General features: G+C 48.1%; 1 protein-coding gene across 1 annotated transcript; it reads right to left on the bottom strand.

The window, feature by feature from the left end:
• Positions 1-2,837: 2,837 nt before the first annotated feature.
• On the bottom strand, positions 2,838-21,690 carry IP6K2 (inositol hexakisphosphate kinase 2). The gene is made up of 6 exons (XM_048957466.1): positions 21,570-21,690; positions 9,801-10,097; positions 7,526-7,748; positions 6,672-6,847; positions 4,980-5,155; positions 2,838-3,621 (listed from the first exon to the last, which is right to left on the bottom strand). The coding sequence occupies exons 2-6, from the start codon at positions 10,000-10,002 to the stop codon at positions 3,124-3,126; spliced, it is 1,275 nt and encodes a 424-aa protein (XP_048813423.1). The 5' UTR covers positions 10,003-10,097; positions 21,570-21,690; the 3' UTR covers positions 2,838-3,123.
• Between the last annotated feature and the right edge of the window lie 498 nt (positions 21,691-22,188).

Raw genomic sequence — 22,188 nt, 5'->3', positions numbered from 1 at the left:
GCCGAGACAGAAGGGCGGGTGGCAGAGCCTCACAGCCAGCTCTGCGTGGAGGAACAACAACAGCCCTGCAGAGCTGTGCCCAAGGAGGGGAAGTGGCTGTGGGACACAGCCCAAGTGGGATCTGGTGGGGGCACGGCTGGGGGCAGGCAACAGCTGGGTGCTTGGCGTGCTGCGGGCTCTGCATGACGCTGGCTCTGCATGCCATGAGCTGGGAAGGCCGCAGGCACACCCTCATTTCCATACAATTCAGGGAAGGCAGCTCCATCCCCGAGCGCTGCTCCCTGTCCCCTCGCTTTGTCATCGCCGGATTATATAAACCCCACCCCAGCTCTGTTAGAAACCACACCTGGGGGCTGCAGCTCCCCCAGAGCAGCTCGAGGCCCTGTGCCCACCACTGGAGGAGCACGTTCCTTCTCCATCCAGGCAGCCCATGGGAATTCCCTGCAGCCTGTCCCAGATCTGGGCTCAAAGCGACCCATTTCCATGAGGAGCTTTGCACAATATGGGGAGCACACAGCAGGAGCCCTGCTCTGAGTGCTGCTGCCTGCGAGGCCCCACAGAGCTGCTGTGTGGGTCAGGAATTACGGAGCCTGGCGAGGCGGGAAGGAAAAGCATGAGCATCAGGAAGCAGTGGGGGGAAGCAGAGCGGGGCAGGAAGGAGCACCCAAGCAGCAGGGATGCGCACCCAGCATTGCTTTGCTCCAGGGAGTTCCACAACCCGTTTACAACCCTGTACCCAGAGTCCCACAGGGGCCCCACTTCACGTAACTGCCTTTCTGCGAACACGAGGAACTGCTCCGAGAATCTGCACAGAGCACCATGGAAGGAAACCAGCCCCACTCTTGAACTTTGCGGGATAACATTGCATTTGGAGGCGCACGCTGTCCCAGCTGCCCCCACTTTAACCCTTGAGGACACCCAGGGGCTTAAATCAACACGCGGGCGCAGGAGCCGCCTTCCAACAGCCTGACCTCAGTCCTGTGAAGCAGCTGGAAAAAAAAAGGCAGCACTGTGCACTGTCCCTGCTCTCCCAGCCTGCTCCCCCACCATGGGCAGGAGCAGCAGAAGGAAGGGCTGCTGCCCAGCACACAGCAGCTGCACCTGAGCGCTGTCCTTGCACAGACACAGCTGTGGCACCAAGGGGCTCTGGGAGCACCCAGCGCTCACACTGCTCCCAGCAGCTCCCAACCCTCGCAGCAGAAACAAAGAGGACTTGTTCTGGAGGCAGCTTGCATCAGAGCAAATGCGATTGTTCTCATCGGATTTTGAGTTCCCTCCAGAGTTCGTACGTAACAGAAGTCCATTAGAGGACTTTATCCCTGCTAATTTCAGACTACAAAGTCAAACCGTGTATCAGATGAATCTGCACAGGCAGGCTTATTTATATGCTGCAGCAGCGGCGGGTGACCGCAGCCAGCCAGGAGACTGTCATTAGCTCATTAGCAGAGGGCATCGCATTTAAGCAGAACTGAAAAGGAAACGTCACGTTGCTGCAGGCGATCCCGCTCCTCGTTCCCGGTATTCTGACTCACACCTAGAGCACATCGCAGAGGACAGCAGGAAGTTTCACTGATCGCTGCCCAAGGAATTTTGCAACCCGCAGTGCCAACAGCAAACAGCCCCTGAGCACGCCCGGCTCACGTTCTCGGCGGCAGTTCAGCAGGGCTCTCTGTGGGCTGTGCTAGGCACAGGGACGCATGAAGCACCATCACGCTACTGCCTCTTTGCAGCAACCCTCCATCTCCACGTGCAGCTGCAAAACAGCAGATTGAGTGCAAAACGTAAACGTAGCTCTTTGACACTGCTGTTGGTTTGCATCTTAGTACTGTGGAACAAACGAGAAAAGCAACCACAAACTAACAAGAGTAAAGGTTAAAAAACCTCTATAAAAAGTACAAAAGAGCACAGGATGGCCGCTGCAGAGACTTTGAACAGAACCCGACAGCAGCAGGCAGGCTGCCTCCCTGCCCATGGCATTCCTGCTCCAGCCCCATGTGCTGGTACCCAGGGGATCAGCAGGACCCTCTCACTTCTGCAGCCTGAGCAAAAGACAGGCCAGGGCCAGGACCCCCAGCACCACCCCCCACTTCTACACGCCCTCATTTTATCCTGAGCAAATGGAATAAGAAACAGTGCTCCTCAACTTCCGCACCATTTTGCTCTTGCACTGTCATGCTGATTTACAAGCTTCCCAAGAGGAAAAGTCAGCCAACTAAAAGTGCTTCGATGAATAAACATCCCTCTTTCCAAAGAGGAACAAGTAGGGCTGCTCGGTTATCTTTACTGCAATTATTCACCCATCTTCTGACATTCCGACATTCCTTTCCCACCTATTTGTCCCAAGTAAGATTTTAAGCTGCTTAAGATAACTTGCAAGCTCTGCAGCTCTGCCCTACCAGCTGCTATTACAGCTAATCCTGTAGGAGTTTCTTACGTATGGTTTGGCTCATCTTAGATTAGGAAAATTTATATAGAAACGGGTTACACAGCAGGAGTCAGTTTACAAGATCCCAAAACAGGAAGCAGTTTGTTGGCTGTTGTAAGCCAACAGTCAGCCTCTAACAACCTTCATCCCTCTGCTCCCTCAGAGGCACCTTCTTCCAGACCCACACAGGCCCAGCTCTCCAGAGGCAGGTGCTCCAGCTGCTGGCCAGGCCCCAGCTCTCCATTGCCATGGTTCTCACTCACTGTTCTGGACAGGAGGCCCAGAAGAAATGCATTATTCCATGTGGTCTAACGAAAGCTTTGCTGTTCTAATGCTGCTTTTGCATAACCCCACCAGAAAGATCTCAGAACTTTACCTCCTTCTCAGTCAGCAGCAATGACACAAGCATCACTTACAATGAACAAAAGAATTTTATTGGAACGTATACACACAGGGATAACAGAGGTATCTGAGTAATCAAATATGGAATGTTTAAGAAAGTTAAAATAAATAAGGATACTAAGTTTTGCCAGTGCTAGGTCCAGCACCAATATAAGTAAATGCCCTCTGAACAAGTCTGACTCTGACAGGAGCATCCCTGCAGAGCCTGTAAGGATTCCTACCACCAGAAAGTGGCCAATAATTTTGGAATACAGAGTCACGACAGTGCGCTTTCTACTGATGTGCATTCACACTGTTTATTCGCTATTTTCGTCTCTTATTTCTTTAATAATATCTATTAAATTCTGAAGTCCAAAAACGTAACCCGTGTCTTGGCCCTCATGCACCACGCTATCTTCCCCATAGTACTTGCAGGTGGTGTGGGCAAAGTCTATCATGCGGACATCAACAGTACTAGCAGTGGGTTTGTAGGCATACGCTCCTGCCGACTCATCCGAAGACTCCTCTGAAAGGTCCTCCAAGTCCTCCGGGTCCGAGTCGACAGCAACTTCCTGCCTTTCCTTCCCGTCGTAGATGATCAGCAGGGAGCTCGAATAGAAGCGGTAGGACTCCTGCTTCTCCAGGACAGACTTGAGTTCAGTCAGTTTTTTAATAACAGATTCAAAGAGTTCCCTGCGCAGGTATTTGCCGTTATGAAAGAACTGGTAAAGTGCTTCTTTAAATCCTTGGACTGAGAGCTTTCTCCCATGGTACTTATTCATGAACATCAGCTGGCCAGTGCCTGCCTGGTACACCTGTGGATTCAAGCACACACAAGAGAAAAGAGGAGTTAGAACTGCTGGCACTGCTGAGAAGGCTGCCATGGAAAGCTCTTACACGATGATACGCCGCTCTCAACACTGCTCTTGCAGAAACTGTTTGCAACAACAGCCAGCAGTGTCTACGGAACTTTGAGGCTCAGAGGAAGTGGAAAAGTCTTTCAGTTTACATTTGAGCTTTTCCACTTGGAATGTATGATTGGGGAGTTTAAGTGAGATTAGGAAAGCTGCAGCCAAGATCTCCACGCAAGATACAACTTGTACTGCAGCCACTCGGACACCACCTGCCTCTGCTCACAGGCACACCAGTTCATTCCCAGGATGCTGAGCTCAGAACAGGACAGCAAATGCTGTTTCAGAAAAGCAAGGTGTGCCACCATACATCTCCGTATTTCCAAGAAGTCGGAGGTTCTCCTGCAGGAAGATTCTTCCTACGGGAAAGCACTCAACACAGCGCACAGAAAAAATGCCAAAACATCTCCACAAAGTAAACACGAGAGGTGCTTCTAAAGCTCCTCCTTGTTTTCCACCACAGGTCTGTACTGGAAGGCAAACCAGCAAGCCAGCCAGCTCAAATCCCTGCAGTGTGGTTAAAAGGCAGAAACAAAAGTGTGGGAGCTGCCTCGTGCTTTTCTCAGAATTTCAACAGTGAGCTGAACACCAACCATGCCAAGAGTCGTGCTGTGGAACAAGTCCCAGCAAACACTGCTGGCATTCCCAGAATCTGCTGGATGGGAGGAGAGGCTTCGGAAAAGCCTCAGAAACAAACAAGCTCTTTCCCACTTGTCACTCTAGGAAATACAGAAACAAGTAAACAAAGAACTCGGGTGAAAGTCCATGCACGGATCTCATTCAGCCCCTACTCTTACCACACTTTCTAACCCACTTCACAACAAGCCTACTTTAAACAGAAAGATCTACAGCTTTTCACAGTCTGCAAGACAGAATTGATGCTAGTTAAAATCTCGGCTAATTTCCATGTTTTATTCACAATGCATGTTCCAGGAGACCTCCTCAACTGCTTCTTACAGTTATCTTGCTTATCTGGAGGTGTTAATCAAATCAGTAATTTCACTACACAATTTTCAATTACTATTATGGTGCAGGAGCCTGCACCATAACTTTCTTGCTCAGAGAACACTTTCCCTGTGATGCAGGAGCTGCTACCTTCCACTGGGAAGTCATTCACAAAAGCCTCATTCCTCTCACTGCTCGAAATGAAGCACAGCATCTCAAGGACAACAACACAAAGGATGAAGCAAGAAATGAAAGTAAAAGACAATCAGAAACAGGTACTCGTCAGTTGCCTTACATGCAACTCACTTTCCTCTCACCTGCATGCCACAAACTCTGACTCCAATGACAGCTGATGTGCTCTGCTGACATTTACGGATTTGGTTCGCCTTCTTCTCTTCTGATGCATCATCTCCATGCTGTCGGGTTCCCATTTTGAGGTCCAGCACACACGGTACTTCATATCGAGATGTCAGGTTTTCCAGCAAAATGAATTCTGAAGTGCTAGTTAAGGAACCATCCTCACAGTGCAGCCACAGGACTTTAAAAGCGCTACCACAGGCATGTTAGTGCCATCATTCCAATCATAGTTATGCCCACTAAACAGCAGCCTATCAAAACTTAGTTGCAAACACCTGGTATTAAAGTACTTACCTACTCCTAGTTATACTGGTCTCTAGAGAAGATAAATGAGACAGGTGATTTCTTTGTTCATTTGCAGTAAGTGGGAAAAATGTAACTGAGGTCACAAAATCTGGCAGACAAGCCACAGATTCAGAACGACAAAGTACAGCCCACAAATACCTCAGAACACAAGGTCTGCTTCTGAAATATCACACACTTCCCAGGTAATTTATCAGTCACCTGATAAATCAGTGAAGCAGTGACAACTCTGCACAGCCACAAAGTACTTTCTCTCACTCTGAACAGTTTATTAGTCACTGAGATGTTCTGGTAACTCATTCACCAGAACTCCTCACACACAGGGATTTGCTTACCAAAGCATACAGGTATCAGTATCTTGGCAGGATTTACTGGCTGCATGCAAGCCTGCATATAGCAGGACCTCCCCCAGCCACCCAAACAGCACCAAGGTTGGAAAAGATCATCCAGTCCAACTGCTCACCCACCACCACTCTTTCAGAGAATAAGGGTTTCCTACAGTGAACAAGTTGGAATGCCTTCCAACTCAAGGCCACCTCTTCTTGTCCTATGGCTAGTTATGTGGGAGCAGAGCCAGACCCCAACTTGCCACAGCCTTCGTTCAAACAGCTGCAGAGAGACGAGCCTCTTCTTCTGCACACTGAACAACCCCAGCTCCTTCTGTTCAACTGAACAACCCCAGCTCCTTCAGCTGCTCCTCATAAAACCTGCGTTCCAGGCCCCTCACAGCTTCACTGTCCTTTTCTGGACACGTTCCTATGCTCTACTTGAAGCTGCAGAGCACAGAAGCATGCCTCAGCTTTCATGTAGTCACTGCTTTTTTCTCATGCTGCCATCCTGACAGTTTATATTCAGCTTGTCTTTATCAGAAAGGCTCACTGTAAGGAGACTATTAAAGCAGACCACTCCATCAGACCATCCCACCCTATATTTCAGACAACACTGAGAAGCTGCTGAGAACGGAAAGCAGCAACTAGTTTTTGAGATCCTCAGTACTGACCACAGTAATGGCTCTCACCAAGGGAAAAAAGAGTCACTTAACTTCTCCCCTCCTCCAAAAGCTTACATTAATAAGCCTGTTTTGTGGAAGATCCCAAAAGCTCTAAAGCCTTTCCATTAACTAAGTCCCAATCTGCAGAAGTTACATGGATTTCCTGCCCTCACTACTTCACAGCATGCTGGAAAAGCCTGCATCCTGGAAAGTGCTGGCAATCCCTTCCAAGTCACCATGTAAGTGACTGCTTCACAAAGATCCCTGGGTTGGAGTTAAGCCTGCACTAAGTTTTTATCTGTCATGTTCAAGCAATAAAAAGCAGAGCCCTACCCATTCCATCTTCAGGAAAGGATACTGTACTGATTTCGGTGTTTTGCATTTTCCTTCATCCGCTGTAACTGCTGCTGGTGACATTTCATGCTCCAAGGATTATGCTGCTTAAGCTGTGAACTAATATTTCCTTTTTTCTCTACAGTATAATACAAAACTTCAGATTTCTTCAGCCACTCAAACTCTTCCTCTAGCTTATGACTAGAAAACAGAATAAAGCATTAGATTAGATTAGAAGTGAATCAACAATGAACACTTAGTTTATAAAGTTAAACCCAGTGAGGTCTGTTTTACTTGCATTCTCTAACAGCTAGCACTAGTTTTTTTCCCCCTTTCTGTACATTCAGACAATTAGCATACAGGTAAATTAGTCAGAAAACATGCAGTAGTTCAATGTATGCATTCTTTAGCTGTCTGAATTACTTCCAAAGAAGTAAGGGATACTTCAAGGTATCCTTACCCTTGCTAAGGTTAGTGTTCTAGCTCAGTACTTCACAGCTCACAGAGCTCACAGCAGGCATAATTATGAGAAAACGTGAGGGAGAACATGATGAACAGAGATAAAGCTGGCTTCCTACAACAGCACAACTGGAATGTGATGGCTTGGTTGTAACACATCTTTTGTACAGCACTAGAAAACCCTTCTTAGCTAATTGCAGCAAAAAGCAGTCACCATGCTATCAGGCTCAGGACAGGGCAGTTTCACAACTGAGCCTGACTGCAGTGAAAAGGTCAGGAAAAAGATGAAAGAAATGAGAACAGAAACTGAAAGCAGAGATGTGGAGAGTTCTCTGGAATTCTGGAGACCTTATCCCAGTTTGACAGCAAAAAATGCTATGCTTCAACACTCTGCATCCCAGCTCTCCCTATTAAACCTACCTTTTCATTTTTTCCTCTTTCCTGTGCTGTCGGACCCACTCCTTAGATAGCTTCTCATTTTCTAACAACACTGTCTTTTTGTTAGTCCATCGCAACAGCTTACTTTTGGGTTCACAGTCAGAATTATCTAAGTTTTCCAAGTTATCGTGGTCCCCATTTAATGGATATGCTATTAGACATAAGTTTCCATCTTCATCCTCTTCAAAGCTCACTGACACCACGCCTGAAGAGAGAAGGGACATAAGCAGCTGTGAATTGCTGAAGCAATAAGCAAGCCTTTTACAACACACAACATTAAAAATACAGCAACTTTTGTTTTTTTCTCTTACCCTGGTCCTTAGTTTCTATCTTGCCACAGGCCAAACCTCATTTGCCAACCTAACAAATATCAAAAGACCTAGACAAAGATGATACCTTAAAAAAGACAATTTATCATAATGACAGAATATATAAAAAAAAAAATCTGTTCTCTCCAATTCAGAATCAAGTAAGAATCAAATAATAACAGGAGACAATTTCAATTAATAAAAATGTTTATTAAAAAACCTGACTGGTCTGACCCTAAACGAGATGTCAAACATGTTAACAACTTGCAGTAAAAATCTGCACAAAAAAAAAATCCAAACAGTGAAAGCTTTAAGTTGTTGCATGACAGCAAAGCAAAACCCACTTGTTCAAACAGGATTTGGTCAGCAGAACCCCAGGGGAAAGACTTGCAAGCAGAGCAAAACAAGATGATGTCACACGACAGTGAAACTAGTCCGAGTGCATCCCTCTTAAATCACTACATTGAATTACACATGCTCTTCTTTTTGGTATATATTTTATTGATAGCAGCAATGCAGTAGTGTTGTGAAATCAATCACACAATGCAGTACAGAACACATCTGTGGTACACGGAGACGGCGAACCTTGAGAACACTTTTCTCTGACCCTCCCTCTGCAGAGGCTCTGGAGCACCGCGCTGCATTCAGTCCCAGCACAGTGCTCTGACACAGAGCCCCCCATGCTAACATTAGCATGTTTCTGGGCGTGCTTAAGCCATGACAATGTCTGAATTGGTTTTAGGTTTTTATTTTCCAGTCCCCTCTCCTTATCCTCAAATCAAGTTCTTGCAGCTCATCTTTGGGCCAGAGGGAGAGGTCTCGGCGAGAGATGGCAGGCAGCTCTGACACCTACAGTGCCCATGGGAGGGGGTGCAGAGGCTCTGACACTCCTGCTGCCACAAAGGAAAGGACAACAGGAAAAAGGGGGGTGGAACCAGCTAGCAAATGGCCTTTATCCTGGAAAAATAATAACAGAAGGCCCAAGTGAGGCCCCTTATCCCCTAAATCCCTCCCACACTCCCCAGAGAGCCATGCAATCATTCAGAGAGCCGTACAATCATTCTATTACATTCTGAAAAGGATCGCTCAAAGACCACATTTTCTTCCAGTCCCAAAGAACTCATGTAAGAGGTGTCAGTCTCTGCCAGCACGCAGGCAGCACTACTGGGAAACATCTCTGAAGTCTTCTGCCAGTTTCACAAACAGTGCAAACGGTCACCCTACAGCTGTTAAAGTCAGTGTGCCATAAAAAGCAACTCCATTTAAAAAATGCTTCGGTCATTATTTATTAATCACCAACCAGCCATCGATGGAACAACAAAGAAAAGAATTTCTGTTAACTAGTGCAATGTTTAGGAGAACTGGAATTTCCACTCCTACATAAGATCTGACTCAGCCTCATCACGGCTATTTGATCTTTGCCTACCTAAACGCCATGGATTTTCGTTTCCTTAATGACAAAACAACGCTGCAAATATTTAACAAGACACTTCACCAACGTGTATTTATTGTGATCAAAATGAAAGGACAAACCCCCAAATAAATGAGATCACAATTAAGCTTACACACAACACCACCCAACTTATCAAATTCCTGTAAACAGACATCAAACAAGTGGTGAAAATTACTTACAAATCCACAAAAAAGCAGCAGATAATTACTGAAAACATCCGCAAGCTGTTAGTGACTTACCTATGCCTAAGGGAGATATATGGGCTATCACCAGCAGAGCTGCTCTACTCTAATGCTGTTAGGCAGCCCAAACACCAGCTGGGCAAGCATTTCCACCCTGCATCTCCACAGCCTGCCTCAGACAACATCAAAATACATGAAAAGAAAACCCCAAAACCTCTTCCACGCAGAAGAGATTTCAGAGACAGCAGAGCACACAGCACGCTGGTATTGCAGAAAGCAGCAGCCTGACCCCATCCTATGGTTCTGTAACTTACCCTCATATTGCGGAGTGAATTTACGCATTTCTGTTGGGAGAGTCTCATAGAACTGGTGCTCCCGCTGGATAAGGGGCTTACAGATAGTCTTGTCATTAAACCGGAGGACACAGGAGTGTCCCCCGACCTGGTGGACAAAGGGCTCGAGCAGGACTCCCTTGGAATAGTGCTCCACTTCCATAGCTCCAAATGCTGGGCTCATCCTTGTAGCGCATTAGACAGAGGGAGGCAACGGCGTGAGGGCGGTTCCGAGGCGTAGGTCCCGGAGGCGCGCAGGCGGAGCTCCAGCCCAGCGGTCTGTAAGGCAAGCAGAGGAGCACCGATCTGAGCACCCCACTCCGTCCCGCGCGCCGCTCGGCCGGCGCCGGACTGCGGGCGCGCTCGGGACGCGGCCAGACAGATCGCCGCGCCTCGGCCCGCCCACCGCGCCTCGACCAATGGCAGTCACCGATGGGCGGGGCCAACAGCTCCCGTCCTCCCGCGCCTGCGCAATGCCGGCGATGGGCGGGCCGTCCCGGCACGCAGCGCAGCAGCACCGCCCCATTCGCCCCTGCACCACCGGGCGCGGGGTCACGGAGCGCAGCTCAGCCCGGCCTGCCTGCATGTAAAATTTTAGTCAAATCGCTCTAATTTTAGACAGGAGCTTTAATCATTAACTTTCTGCAGCGAAAACAGGCTCCTCTTATTTCGTCTGAAGATCATTACTCAAACAACAACGCACTTAGTTCAAAGGGATCACAAAGCGTTCCAGGTCACGGCTCTATTTTTATTTGCCCTCCTTTGTTACCCGGCGGCTTTCCATTAACCGAGAAGCAGCGCCGCGGGCTGCAGCACACCGCGCACGGCACGCCCCGGCCGTGGGGGCATTACTGGAGTGAAAGCACCACTTCAGGACACGGATCGATCGTTCGGTTCCAGCTCCGGGAATGTTTACCTGCACCACAGCTAACAAATCGATATTCTACTCACTACACAGCACTTGGCTGTTTTTTCTCCCTTGCTTTCAAGAAGTGTAACAGCATTACCGAATTAGCAAGCTTCCCTTCCAGCACATTCCGTCACCGTGCTGTGACTGTGTCCCCAGAGACGCCCACAGCACGACACACAGCTTGTAGGCAGGCAGGTCGGGACCTCTCAGTGTCACCCCAGCCATTTCCCAACTGCAGCAGTTCCACATCTCTCCAGAGTTGCAATTGGGCTTTCCTTGCACCAGCAAGGCTTCTGGTGCCTCCAGTGCAAGGCAGAGGTTTGCTGGCACTCACTGGGGGCAGAGCTCAGCATGCACAAGGCCATGGGGGAGCACAGCTCCGTGCTGGCACTGAACATGGGCACTGCAAGAGGGGCTCTTTCCAAGACAGCAGTACAGCTCTGTGAGCACCTTCCTGATTATCCTTGACATAGAGACTGGCAGCAGTGATTCTGGCTCCTGGTTAGCACCAGTCCTACTGCTGCAGAAGCTGCACCAGGAGCTCAGTCTTACAGACACTGCTCCAACACAGGGCCGTGTAGCAGAAAGCACCTGCAACACAGCCAGCACTCAACACCCTGCTTACCCAACGCACCTTCAGGGAACTTGTTAGCAGCAGCTCAGCTTGTTTGCTTCACACAGGCCCAAGCGGTGCAGACAACACTCCTGCCCATGGTGCAGCACATTACTTGGCAGCAGTGCTCCCAAGCACAGCCCCCAGCAGGGCTGCTCACACTCCCTTCGCTGCTTCCTGAAAAACACGGGTCTGGCAGCACATCATACAGCACAGCTTCCCATTCAAAGGCTAACAAAGCAAGCTTTTTTATAGCTCTGGTATTATAAAAATAGCAGTTATGCAATGTTTAAAGGAGGGAGGGAGAGGCACGTTAGAAACATCTCCACAAGCCAAACACCATGTGCTCAGTGGGGATGATGTGAAGGCTGGAGAGACAGAGGGAACTCGCACCAGTAATGACAACTGACTGTGCCTGTACGAGTGAGCCCTGCTGTAAGCCTGTAATGCATATAAGGTCTGAACAGGGCAGCAGTGCCCAAAAGGCGATACGCCTGCACGCCCCGCCAGCGATTTATATCTCAGTGAATCAAGCAGCTTAAGTTGGCCCTGGGAACAATGACTGTATTTTACCCTTCAAGGTATGAAAGATATCTGAGTTCAAGTTGTTTCCATGCCACAGAGTGGCCTTCAGAGGTATTCTCATCAGCATGTCACAGCAAAAATACCCTTAAGATTGTGCTCTGTAATGCTAAAACCCCAGGATTTTTACTACAAACAATGTGTTTGCTATTTTAACTTCACCTAATATCGGGAAATTCACCACTCAGCTTAACAGAACCTGAATCACAACTGTAAGGCCCACCAGAAACCCCTGTACCATCCCTTTCACAAACACCATGCTTGCACAAACAGCCTTGCAAACATCAGATAGGTTTTACTTCCTTCAAAAGGAAAGCTCTAATGTAAGTCTGGCTGCTTCTGACAGCAGAGATCTCAGCCAGGATGAGCACAAGTTTACACTGCTTTTTCCCCATTCCATGCCCAGCTTGTTACCAATGCTCTTTAGGCAGGACAGAGCACACAGCAGCCATCTTCCAGCATCTTTATGCCAAACTCAGCGTGCTCTGCCCTTCCCCACGTGCCCTTATTTTCATCCACACATGACAGCGACTATAAAAGAACAGCACCAATAACTCATGTTTTCAGAGTTTTAAAATGCATCTTGGGTGACTCCACTCTTTGGAAGGTATTTTATGCCCTTACTGATTCTTAACTCAGTCCAATATGTGACTGCATTAATGAATACATCCCCAGGAGATCCCAACTAAGCACCAACTCCCCCCTTCCTAACAATCTCACTGAATAACCCTTTTCCCCAACACCCAACAGCTAAACTGCTGGCTCCAAACCACCTTTCTGACCCCCTATTAAAGCTGGGCTTCCCTGAGCTCAGACTTGCACACACCAGGGCCCACCTGCAGCCTCCAACAGCCCCCACTCACTCAGCCATGCAGTGACACAAACCAGGCAGCAAAGCTTTCTGCCCTCCTTCCCACAGCTCACTGCACAATGCAAAAGGGAAGCTGCCTGCAGAGCTGAGCTGCTACAAAATGCCCCAACCCCACAGAACCAAAGATGAGTCCCTCCTACAGATTCCAAGGAAGCCAAACCACACAGATGGGCAAATGTGAGCAAGCAGAAAACCAGTGACCTACTGGAAATGACAAAGAGAAAACCGGTCCAACCTGAAGAAATGAGAACCAACTGAGAAGGGACAGACAAACATGCAGCCATCAACATGGAAAGCACCAAAGGAAGTTTGTGAGACACCCACCACCTGCTTTGTGCACACTGGAACCGTACTGAGGGCTCAGTTGGAAGTCAGTGCCATGTGCAAACAGAACAGCCTTCACAGCTGGACCAGCATAAGCACACCAAGAGCCTGCAATGCACCTATTTGAGTGGGATTTTACCAGCACATTCCAAACCCTTACGTGAGCACACAACAGGCAAGCCTCGTCTTCCATTACCAGCGCTGTCAACCTATTGCAAATAGCAAGGTATACTCCTTGAATACAAGCTACAGAGCAGAGGGATGCAACATCAGGATGTCAAAACTGTTCAGATAAATGCTTCCTAGATTTCCCTAGATGCAAGAAAAAGACACAGGGCAGTGGCATGCTGTAGATCTGCTAACAAATCTTCCTAGTGTCCACAACACTTCAGTCTGCATCTCAGAAGGCTGCTCTATCAAACCTGCTTTAAAGGACTGGGGGAAAGGTATAACTTAAACCATGGGTCTGTGACTACTCACACTAATTCGTTACTTATAAGTACTGGTAAGGAAAAAAATGCTGAGCTGTAAGTTCCTATGCAAATGAACTTACTTTTGTCTTCTTCTGCAGCAAATCAATCAATATAACAATCTTTAAGTGGTCATTCAGAGACATGTACGTGCTCATCTCTCAGTTACAAGGTGTTGTAAAAACACCCAGCAGGAACAGTCACAGGAGTTAAATATCAATTCCTCCATACCTACACATAGAGACAACATGTGCATTCACTTTCCAAGCAGCAAGACTTTGCCTCCAGGCTTTACAGGTCGGGATGAGAGCGACAGGAGTCTGGCACCGTAAGATGTGCTCAGCACCACCAGCTCACCTGCTACAAAGCAGCCACTTCTGCCTGCTGAACATACAGTGCTTGGTCTCTTCTATTGGTCTGTCCCACCTGCTTCTTAGAAATACTGATACCAGTTTTTTTTCTTCTGATCTGTTCTTATGAAACCGCTGGCAACTGCGGCAACACAACCATGTAGGTTGGAACAACAGAAAGGCTTCACCAGACAAAAGAAAGAAAATTCTTTCAAGTTCTTCCCTTAATCACACGTAATTAGACTGAACCTAAAACACAGAATTACGCATAATTCAGGAACAGAGTTATACAAAACATGTTTGCAAAACCCTTTTGGGAAATCAGCAGAGCTAAGTAGACAGCAGTTTTGCTTGTATCAAGGTAGAAATCTAATCTTATTTTTGACCTCAGATCACTAACAGATGGAAGAATGCATACTTATTATCAGATGGAAAGTATCTGTTCATCTAGAAATTAAAGCAGCAGCACTTGCCCTCCTCCAGTTACAGGAACTCCTATTTCAAGCTGTAAACATTTTCCTGTTGTATTACTGGAGAAAATGCAGCAATAAAACCCGAAGCAAATCCACTGGCATTAGCTTTTCAAAAAAGGTCTGTGCTCTGTGCCAGAGCTCATCCATCACTGGCACATGACAAGCAAAACATAGCTGAAGTATTTAGCTCTAAAAAAATCATTCCAGCCTCTTTGTAAATCTCTGCTACCTTTACAAATCTTCAAAATTAGCAATAAACTTAAGAAGAAAGGTCAGGATTGTTGAAAACACCTGGAAATACCCCAGGTTCCTCATGCCAGGCATGCTGCACCCACAGGCCCAACTCCACCGAGAGCAGAGAAGCAGCGCAGCTCAGCCTGCAGGAGCCAGCAGTGCACAGCAGCACCTGCTGCAGGCAGCCCTTGCTGCAAGGAGCACTGGGCCCTTCCACCCAACGCTAACACTGTCTGCAACCTACAAACAGAACATCAGGCACTGCAGTGCCTACACACGCATAAAGATGGGCACTTAGCATAAGGAACAAACAAAAAGCAGCATTTTTGCTAGCTCCTTTTAACCATGGAGTTGTTTTCCTTCAAATATAAGCAGCGGTATTTACTATGAGAAAAACATTGCTGCTCAAGTTGAGACGTGCATTTACAGCTGTAAGTCTGGAACAGCTGCAGAGCTGCTTTTGCAAGTGTCGGCAGGACTTCTGAACACAGCCCAAACAGATGAAACTAAGAATGACACAGCACACATATCTGTGGATAACACACTGACAGCACAAACATGTCAAAGAAATCTGCTGTATCACGTTCCATCACTGCTCCTCACACACAGCTGCTGCCCCTTACCATGCCTAAGCCAGCTCAGAATGACTAGGAGAAACACACAGCCCTCTCGCTTTGTCTCGGAACACAAGAGAGTAACCAAGGCAATTTGAGAGCTTATACAGCTTTTTCTTAGCGGATGAAGCCACTGAGCTGAGGGAGGGAAGCCCTTAAACCTCAGCAAGCAGGTCAGGGGCTCTGAACAAGCCTTAGAAATACCAAAAAGCAACAGCTTTCAGCTCTCTGCACGCCCTTTGTAATCTGCACGTTTAACAATTACACAAACAAAGCTCCAGCAAAATGCCAGCTTTCTGTCTCAAAGCTATTTAATCTCCCTGAAACAAAAATAAAGCCAAGTTACAGGTTACTAAGCATACCCTGCCAGAAAAGAGCGTGCAATTCTAACCCATGTGGTATTTCCAGGGACTGTGTAATTTAAGAGCTCACCTCTGTGCCACGTAAAATGCCATGGAAACTAAGAAACCCGAACCGCCAGAACTAAGCTACTTGAACTTCCTATTTAGAAACTGATCCATCCTAGGACAGCACTCTGACACCGCTGGCCAAAAACACCGGGTACTATAAAAAGACAATGCTGCCCTTTGTCATGGAGAAACCAAAATAGCAGTCAGCCTTTAATCTTCTGAAAATAAGACAGCAAAAGCTAAATTACGTGGATTACACAAGCAGAAGTGCTATTCGAGACACAAAAAGCCACCCAGAAATTCGAGCATCAAGGTTGAAATAAACCCATGCATACATCTTTCTCACTGCCACAAATTTAGCAGCCTGGCACTCCTAACCCCTCAATAAAGAGCTGGGCACCTTTCTGAGCAGCCCTTGGAGCTGTGACTAAGCTGCCCTGTATGTGAAGCTGCTCAGAAGGGAACCTGTCAAGTCTTTCACAAGGGTTGCATTTGCTGTATTGCAGGAAGATTTTTCTGTCTGCATTCCCTTCAGAAGTCCCAATCCCTGATGCTTACATGGACAAGCCTGTTAAACTGCCCAAATCCTAAAATCTACCCTTAACTCCCTGAGAAAAAGGTCCCGGAGGAGCACCAAAGACCTTCTGTAAGTGAACCAGCAGAAGAATGATGCCAACAATCCACAGCCACATACTGCACGTCTCCTGTTTACATGTATATGCACTCATACCATCAGCATACGTCAAATGAAGCCTAGTTCCTTCCAGCTGAAAGCAGTCTCACAGCAAAACAAGACAGCAGTAAGACGTGACAGCCACATTTCATTCTGTGCTTCCTCAAATATTGGGTTTCAGACTCAACCTCGGATCAGTCACTGAGCTTTTGCTGCCCATCAGTGAAGGTTCCTGAGAGTCATTCACCATATCCTTCTAACTGCGTTCGTTTCAGAATGCACTGAACCACCCACAAACACATCTCTAACCAAGCCACACAGCCTGAACTTTCATCCTTGAGGAATCATATATTACTGTGTGATTTTTACATGCGCCTCCTGTCCCCTTCACGCTTCTTAAAGACACCCTGGAACCAAGTTACAGCAACATTTGGTACCAGCCAGCAACTCCCTAACACAAGGGAGCATGGCTGCCACAAGTGTATCCACTAGCCAAAGAAGGACTTGGACAGGATGACTGCCAAAAGCCTCTTTTCTCCTCTAAACTCTGCAGTACAGCACCATCATTCATGCTGTGCTCATATTCCAATTGTGTGTTTCTGAAGAACACCACTGTCAGAAAACAAAACACGTCAGGGAGAAATCAAGCTTATGGAAGGTCATGGAAGACTACATTTTTTGAAATCAAACTGTGTACAGTGATGTTAAGTCATTATTCACCCAGACAAGAAATAACTGTTCAAAATTTGCTTTTTGTCTCAATAGAACAAGTGCAAGACACTCCCATTACCACTCGGTTCAGTGTTGCTACTGCACCTTTATTCCACCTACACCTCATCCTTGAGAGGCTGCTCACTTCCATCAACTCTGAAAACTCCAGTATGAACACATCACATCCATTCAGTTCAACCCCATGCCTTTACTCCCACTGAACCAACCTTCTGAAAGAGCCAATACCCCACAGACATCAAGATGATGCCCATCAAGTCAGCAGTTCCACTTTGTAACAAGGTGTGCCAGCTAACGTCAGCCAAAGAATGATAAATAATTGGCCATCATGTTCTTAACCATATATCCAAAGTACAAGTGCTGTTCTTTGGCAAAAATAAATGAAGAGTAATTGCTAGAAGGAAACTGTCAGCATCAGTAAGCACAAAATTAGGCAGTGCCTACAACTCCTGTAAGGTTTCAGGCACTACTGAAGCCTTCTGCATCACAGCACCGCGCTGCTATTTGGGCACTGTCGTCAAAGCCATCTGTGCCTCAAGAAAATAAACCCAGCAGTTCCCAGTGCTCATTCTTAACAGATTCAACAGAGCTTGTGAAAATAAGTACTTTGTCCTGGTACAGAGCTCCCCGAGCTCTAGATGTCAACTGGAGCATCATCAGCCAGTTCCAGCTAATCAGCCCAATTCTGTTAGTGCCTTCCAATTCTCTGAACTTCAGCACAGCTGGAACAGGATATAGTGACCAAGACATACAGTTCCATGATAGGCTGCTGTGTGAAATCAGTAATTGGCCTTCCTGTCTGCCCTATTAACTGGCTGGACAGCACTTACCCAGCTCCAAACCAGCCATGACTTGTGCACCCACTGCTTCTCAACCACTCAGCGTGGCAGATGCAATGAGTTCGTCCTCATTGAGCAAGATTCTCAGAGATCAAAAGAGCTGTAAAAGCAAACTTTTTCTTTCCCCAGTACAGCAATGCAAAACTGGACACAGCGTGGTTCCAGCTATCTTCAGTAGTAAGTATCTGACAACCAGTACAACAGAAGACTACCTTCTGTACCTATTATAAAGGTTATTGTTAGTCCAACACAACCCAGCAGAGGCACGCTCAGAACCTCAAGGACTTTCAATACCTAAAGGGAGCCCACAGAGGGGAGGGGAATCAACTCTTTGAAAGGGTTGATACGTGTAGGACGAGGGGAAATGGTTTTAAGTTGAGGGAGGCGAGATTTAGGTCAGATATCGGGGGGGGAAATTCTTTACCCAGATTGTGGTGAGGTACTGGAACAGGCTGCCCAGAGAGGTTGTGGATGCCCCATCCTTGGAGGTGTTCAAGGCCAGGTTGGATGGGGCCCTGGGCAGCCTGGTTTAGCATTAAACGTGGAGGTTGGTGGCCCTGCATGTGGCAGGGGGTTGGAGATTCATGATCCTTGAGGTCCCTTTCAACCCTGGCCGTTCTGTGATTCTGATTCTGTACTGCCATGCAAAACAAGAAGTGCCCCAAACCATCACTGATGATTCAAAGTTCATAAACACTTTACTGGACATCACCACCAACAAATCTGCATTTGAACAGTTTTATCTCCCTTATATCTACAGTATGTCAGATTCTGCAGCAGCAATGCGTGGCTACTCACAGCTCATTACATTGGGTCACTTTTTTTTTCTTTTTTTTTTTTTTCCAAAATTGAAGAATGACATCATAAAAATAGTTATTATGAAAGGCCCAAAATAACATCATCATGAGATATTTCTAAGAAGAGACATAGAAACAGTTACCTACAATTATACCTTAAAACTACACAACGTAGCTCTTCGTATCTGAAAGCCATCCCTCTTCTGGATGCATTAACCTTGGGCAAGACTGAAAGCCAGGTTCAAGAACCAGCGATAGAGGAAAAATCCTCTCCCTGCAATGGAAAATTTTCATCTCTTCAAGCAAGCCACAGAGATGCTGAGCCGGGTCGGCGTTGCCTAGACACCAAGTGCTGCCTCCTGCCAACAGGGACAAGCTGCGCATCAGCAAACCAACAGCTGATAAGTGGATGAACTGAAAGAGACAGCGAGTTTTTGCGCACACTGGTGTAAAAAACCTGACTTCCTCCACACCATGGCACTACCCCCGCTCACTAGGTGCTCCAGAACTGTTACAAATACAGAGATATCAGCATAACAGGTTAGAATCTACCATAGTTCTTATCTCCACATTTATAGGTATACCTAGAGCAGAAAGTGCAATCAAGCTGATTTTGTTTTTGTTTATCTGCAACTCAGTTTCCATCCTTTCAACCTTCTGCTGCAGCATCTCACTGAGGAGAGAGCATCTCACATATTCCACCTGCCAAACAAGTTCTGTACTCGAGCACTGGTGCAGAAATGGTAAGGAAACCAATGAATGTCTTCAGAACAGAAGCTGCACCTCAGCCTAGCACTGAAAGCCACATCAAACCACTGCTCACTCCCAACCCCCACTGTCCCCACAGGGACACTGCTCTGCTCCGAGAGGCACACGCCTCACACCAAAACCACTGAGAGTTTATTCCAAATCGAAACCTTATCTAATTGAGCTTATTCAGACAATAAAGATTTAATGATTAAGAGCAACTAATGTTTAGCTTATCATTTTGGGTGGGACTTCCTTGTGGACAGTCACCAGTAGGTTTTTCACTGCCAGCTTGAGAGTAACCTACTCCCAAAGCCAGAAAGCAGACATCTGAGAGGACAACGGGGAATGGTTTTATGCTAAGATGGAGGAGGTTTAGGTTAGATATTAGGAGGAAGTTTTTCACACAGAGGGTGGTGAGGCACTGGAACAGGTTGCCCAAGGAGGCTGTGGATGCCCCATCCCTGGGGGCATTCAAGGCCAGGCTGGATGTGGCTCTGGGCAGCCTGGTCTGCTGGTTGGTGACCTGCACACAGCAGGGGGTTGGAATTAGATGATCACTGTGGTCCTTTTCAACCCAGGCCATTCTATGATGCTATGACCTGTGACCACAGCAGGGCACAGTTACAACAAGGCTCCCCTACTTTCCCCCAACCTCTTCAGAAAACAAGAACATCCTTAAAACACCCTGCCTCCTCCCCTGCTATCAGAGAACAATGATGAGGCACTACCACAGTACCGACATGGCAGAAAGCCCAACCACAGAGGGCAGCTAAGTGCTTCTTTCTTTAACATCTTTCCTCACCCTGCTTTTTCAAAGCAGCATGCCTGACAAATGCAAAGTATTCTCTGCAAGCAACTGGTAGGGCAGGAATGTTTGAGAGCACAAAGCCCAGCACTCACATCTCATCACTACCCAGCTGTCCAGCTCCATCCCAAATTGCTGTACCACATGCCCACCCTGATTCTGATCTACTTTGCCTCAAGAATAAATAGCAACATAAAACTGCTTTATTTGTATTAGCAGAGTACTGCGGACAATTTATTATTCCAGAAAGCTATGAAGGGAAGAGCTAAGAAGAAAGCTTTTCAATTAAGGTAATGAATCTCAATTTATGGAAAAATACTTGGCCAAGTGCAAGGTCTTACTTTTATTAGAAACAAGTCCATTTGGATGGCTGTAATCCTCGCCAAGCATCTTGTGAGCCCTCCTCCCAAAATCCTTCCCACCACCCTTACCAGCAGACACCTCTGATCACTTCAGATGTTTATGAAGAAGAAACAATGCTTTCTGGATTCTGGCAGTTAAATTGTTGCTGTTTCCTACTTACAAATTATAACAGCAGCATAGTAAACAACAAATAAATGTTACCTAATGATTCAGTTCTGAAGTACGCGTGTGCGTGCTTTTGTATATGAAGCCACGAGACAGGATGAGCAAAGATACCAATGTTTCAAGGCAGTTCAAAACCACACAACTCGATGCTAAGCCCTTATTCCAAGACCAACCCCAAAGTGCCCAGAGATGCACGCAGCACAAAATCACACGGGGACATCCAGAACCCCAGAAATAAAAGCTGACAGACCAGAAGCAAAAGGCAATTAAATCCCAGCTCGTGTCAGAAGCGAGATTCGCGCTATGCACGTGTACTTCACACAGTGGAAACGAGGCCAAGGACACATCGGGGCGCGAGTCCCACTGGGCCGTTACCATCAACAGCGATAACGCTGCTACGCCGAACGAACGCCTCCTACGCCGCGGCCGCGCCACAGCCGCGCCACCCACCCCGCGCACTTCCGATTCCCCACACCGGGGGCAGTGGCGGCGCAGCGTTACGCAACGCATCCTCCCGTGCCGCCCGCAGCGCCGCCCGGCCCGCGGAACGCCGCCACCTCTCGCTCGGCACAGATGGGCACGGCCGAGCCGCCCGCCCCTCCCGCGGCCCCGAGCTTCCGCAGAGCCCCGGTCCCCACCCCCCGCGTTCCACAGTCCCCCCCCACCACCACCGCAAGGCCCCGACGGAGACCGCCCCCCTCCCCACCTCCTTCACCCCCGGCAGCGGACCCCTCGGAGCCCCGCACACCCTGGCGGACCGCCCAAGCCCTGGCCGTTACCTGAAGTCGGGTCGGCGCCGGCGGCGGCTGCGCCTCTTTTGTTTGTCAGACGTGAAAATGGCGGCGCGGAGCGGGGCCGGCCCTCCCCCACCTCGGCCCCAAGCCCCGCCCCTCCATCGCGCCCGCCTCACGCTATTGGCACGGCCTGCCCTGCCGCGCGCTGATTGGACGGCCGCCGGCGGCGCTGTTGCTAGGGGAGCCGGGGTTCGGGGCGCTGCGGGACGGAGGGGCCTCGGTCCCCCGAGCTCATCGCGGCCTCCTCCTCCGCTGGCCGGCCCGCCCCACTCCTGGGCCCTCACTAACGAGCGGTGGCTCCTCGGGGCCTGAGGCCTGATGCTTGTGGTGCTGCCGCAACAACCTGGTCTGTGCGGGGTGCGCGGTCCCGCGGCCTCGGGCCAGATAACGATTGTTGTGGTTTAAATTAGCGCGCAGCAGGCGCTGACAGTGAACTCAGTGACGCCGCTTTAATTACGTTAATGAGACAGAGCGAGTCCTCTCAGACACAAATTGCTCCGCGCCGCATTTAAAGAAAGGTCACCGCGCCAGCAGCAGCAGCCGTGCAGCACAGCTGTTCTTTGCAGTGCGTGCAGCTGAAGGACCCTTGGTGCGGGGCATTGCT

Source organism: Lagopus muta, chromosome 11, assembly GCF_023343835.1.
Source record: "Lagopus muta isolate bLagMut1 chromosome 11, bLagMut1 primary, whole genome shotgun sequence".
Classification (NCBI taxonomy): domain Eukaryota; kingdom Metazoa; phylum Chordata; class Aves; order Galliformes; family Phasianidae; genus Lagopus; species Lagopus muta.
This window is presented reverse-complemented; position numbering and strand designations above follow the sequence as displayed.

Excerpts from the sequence above, each read along its gene's own strand:
- IP6K2 (XM_048957466.1), bottom strand. The coding sequence starts at position 10,002 with ATGAGCCCAGCATTTGGAGCTATGGAAGTGGAGCACTATTCCAAGGGA. Across the intron at positions 7,749-9,800 it reads ATTCACTCCGCAATATGAGG|GCGTGGTGTCAGTGAGCTTT; the intron begins GTAAGTTACAGA and ends TTCTCTCTTCAG. Across the intron at positions 6,848-7,525 it reads AAAGAGGAAAAAATGAAAAG|TCATAAGCTAGAGGAAGAGT; the intron begins GTAGGTTTAATA and ends TCTGTTTTCTAG.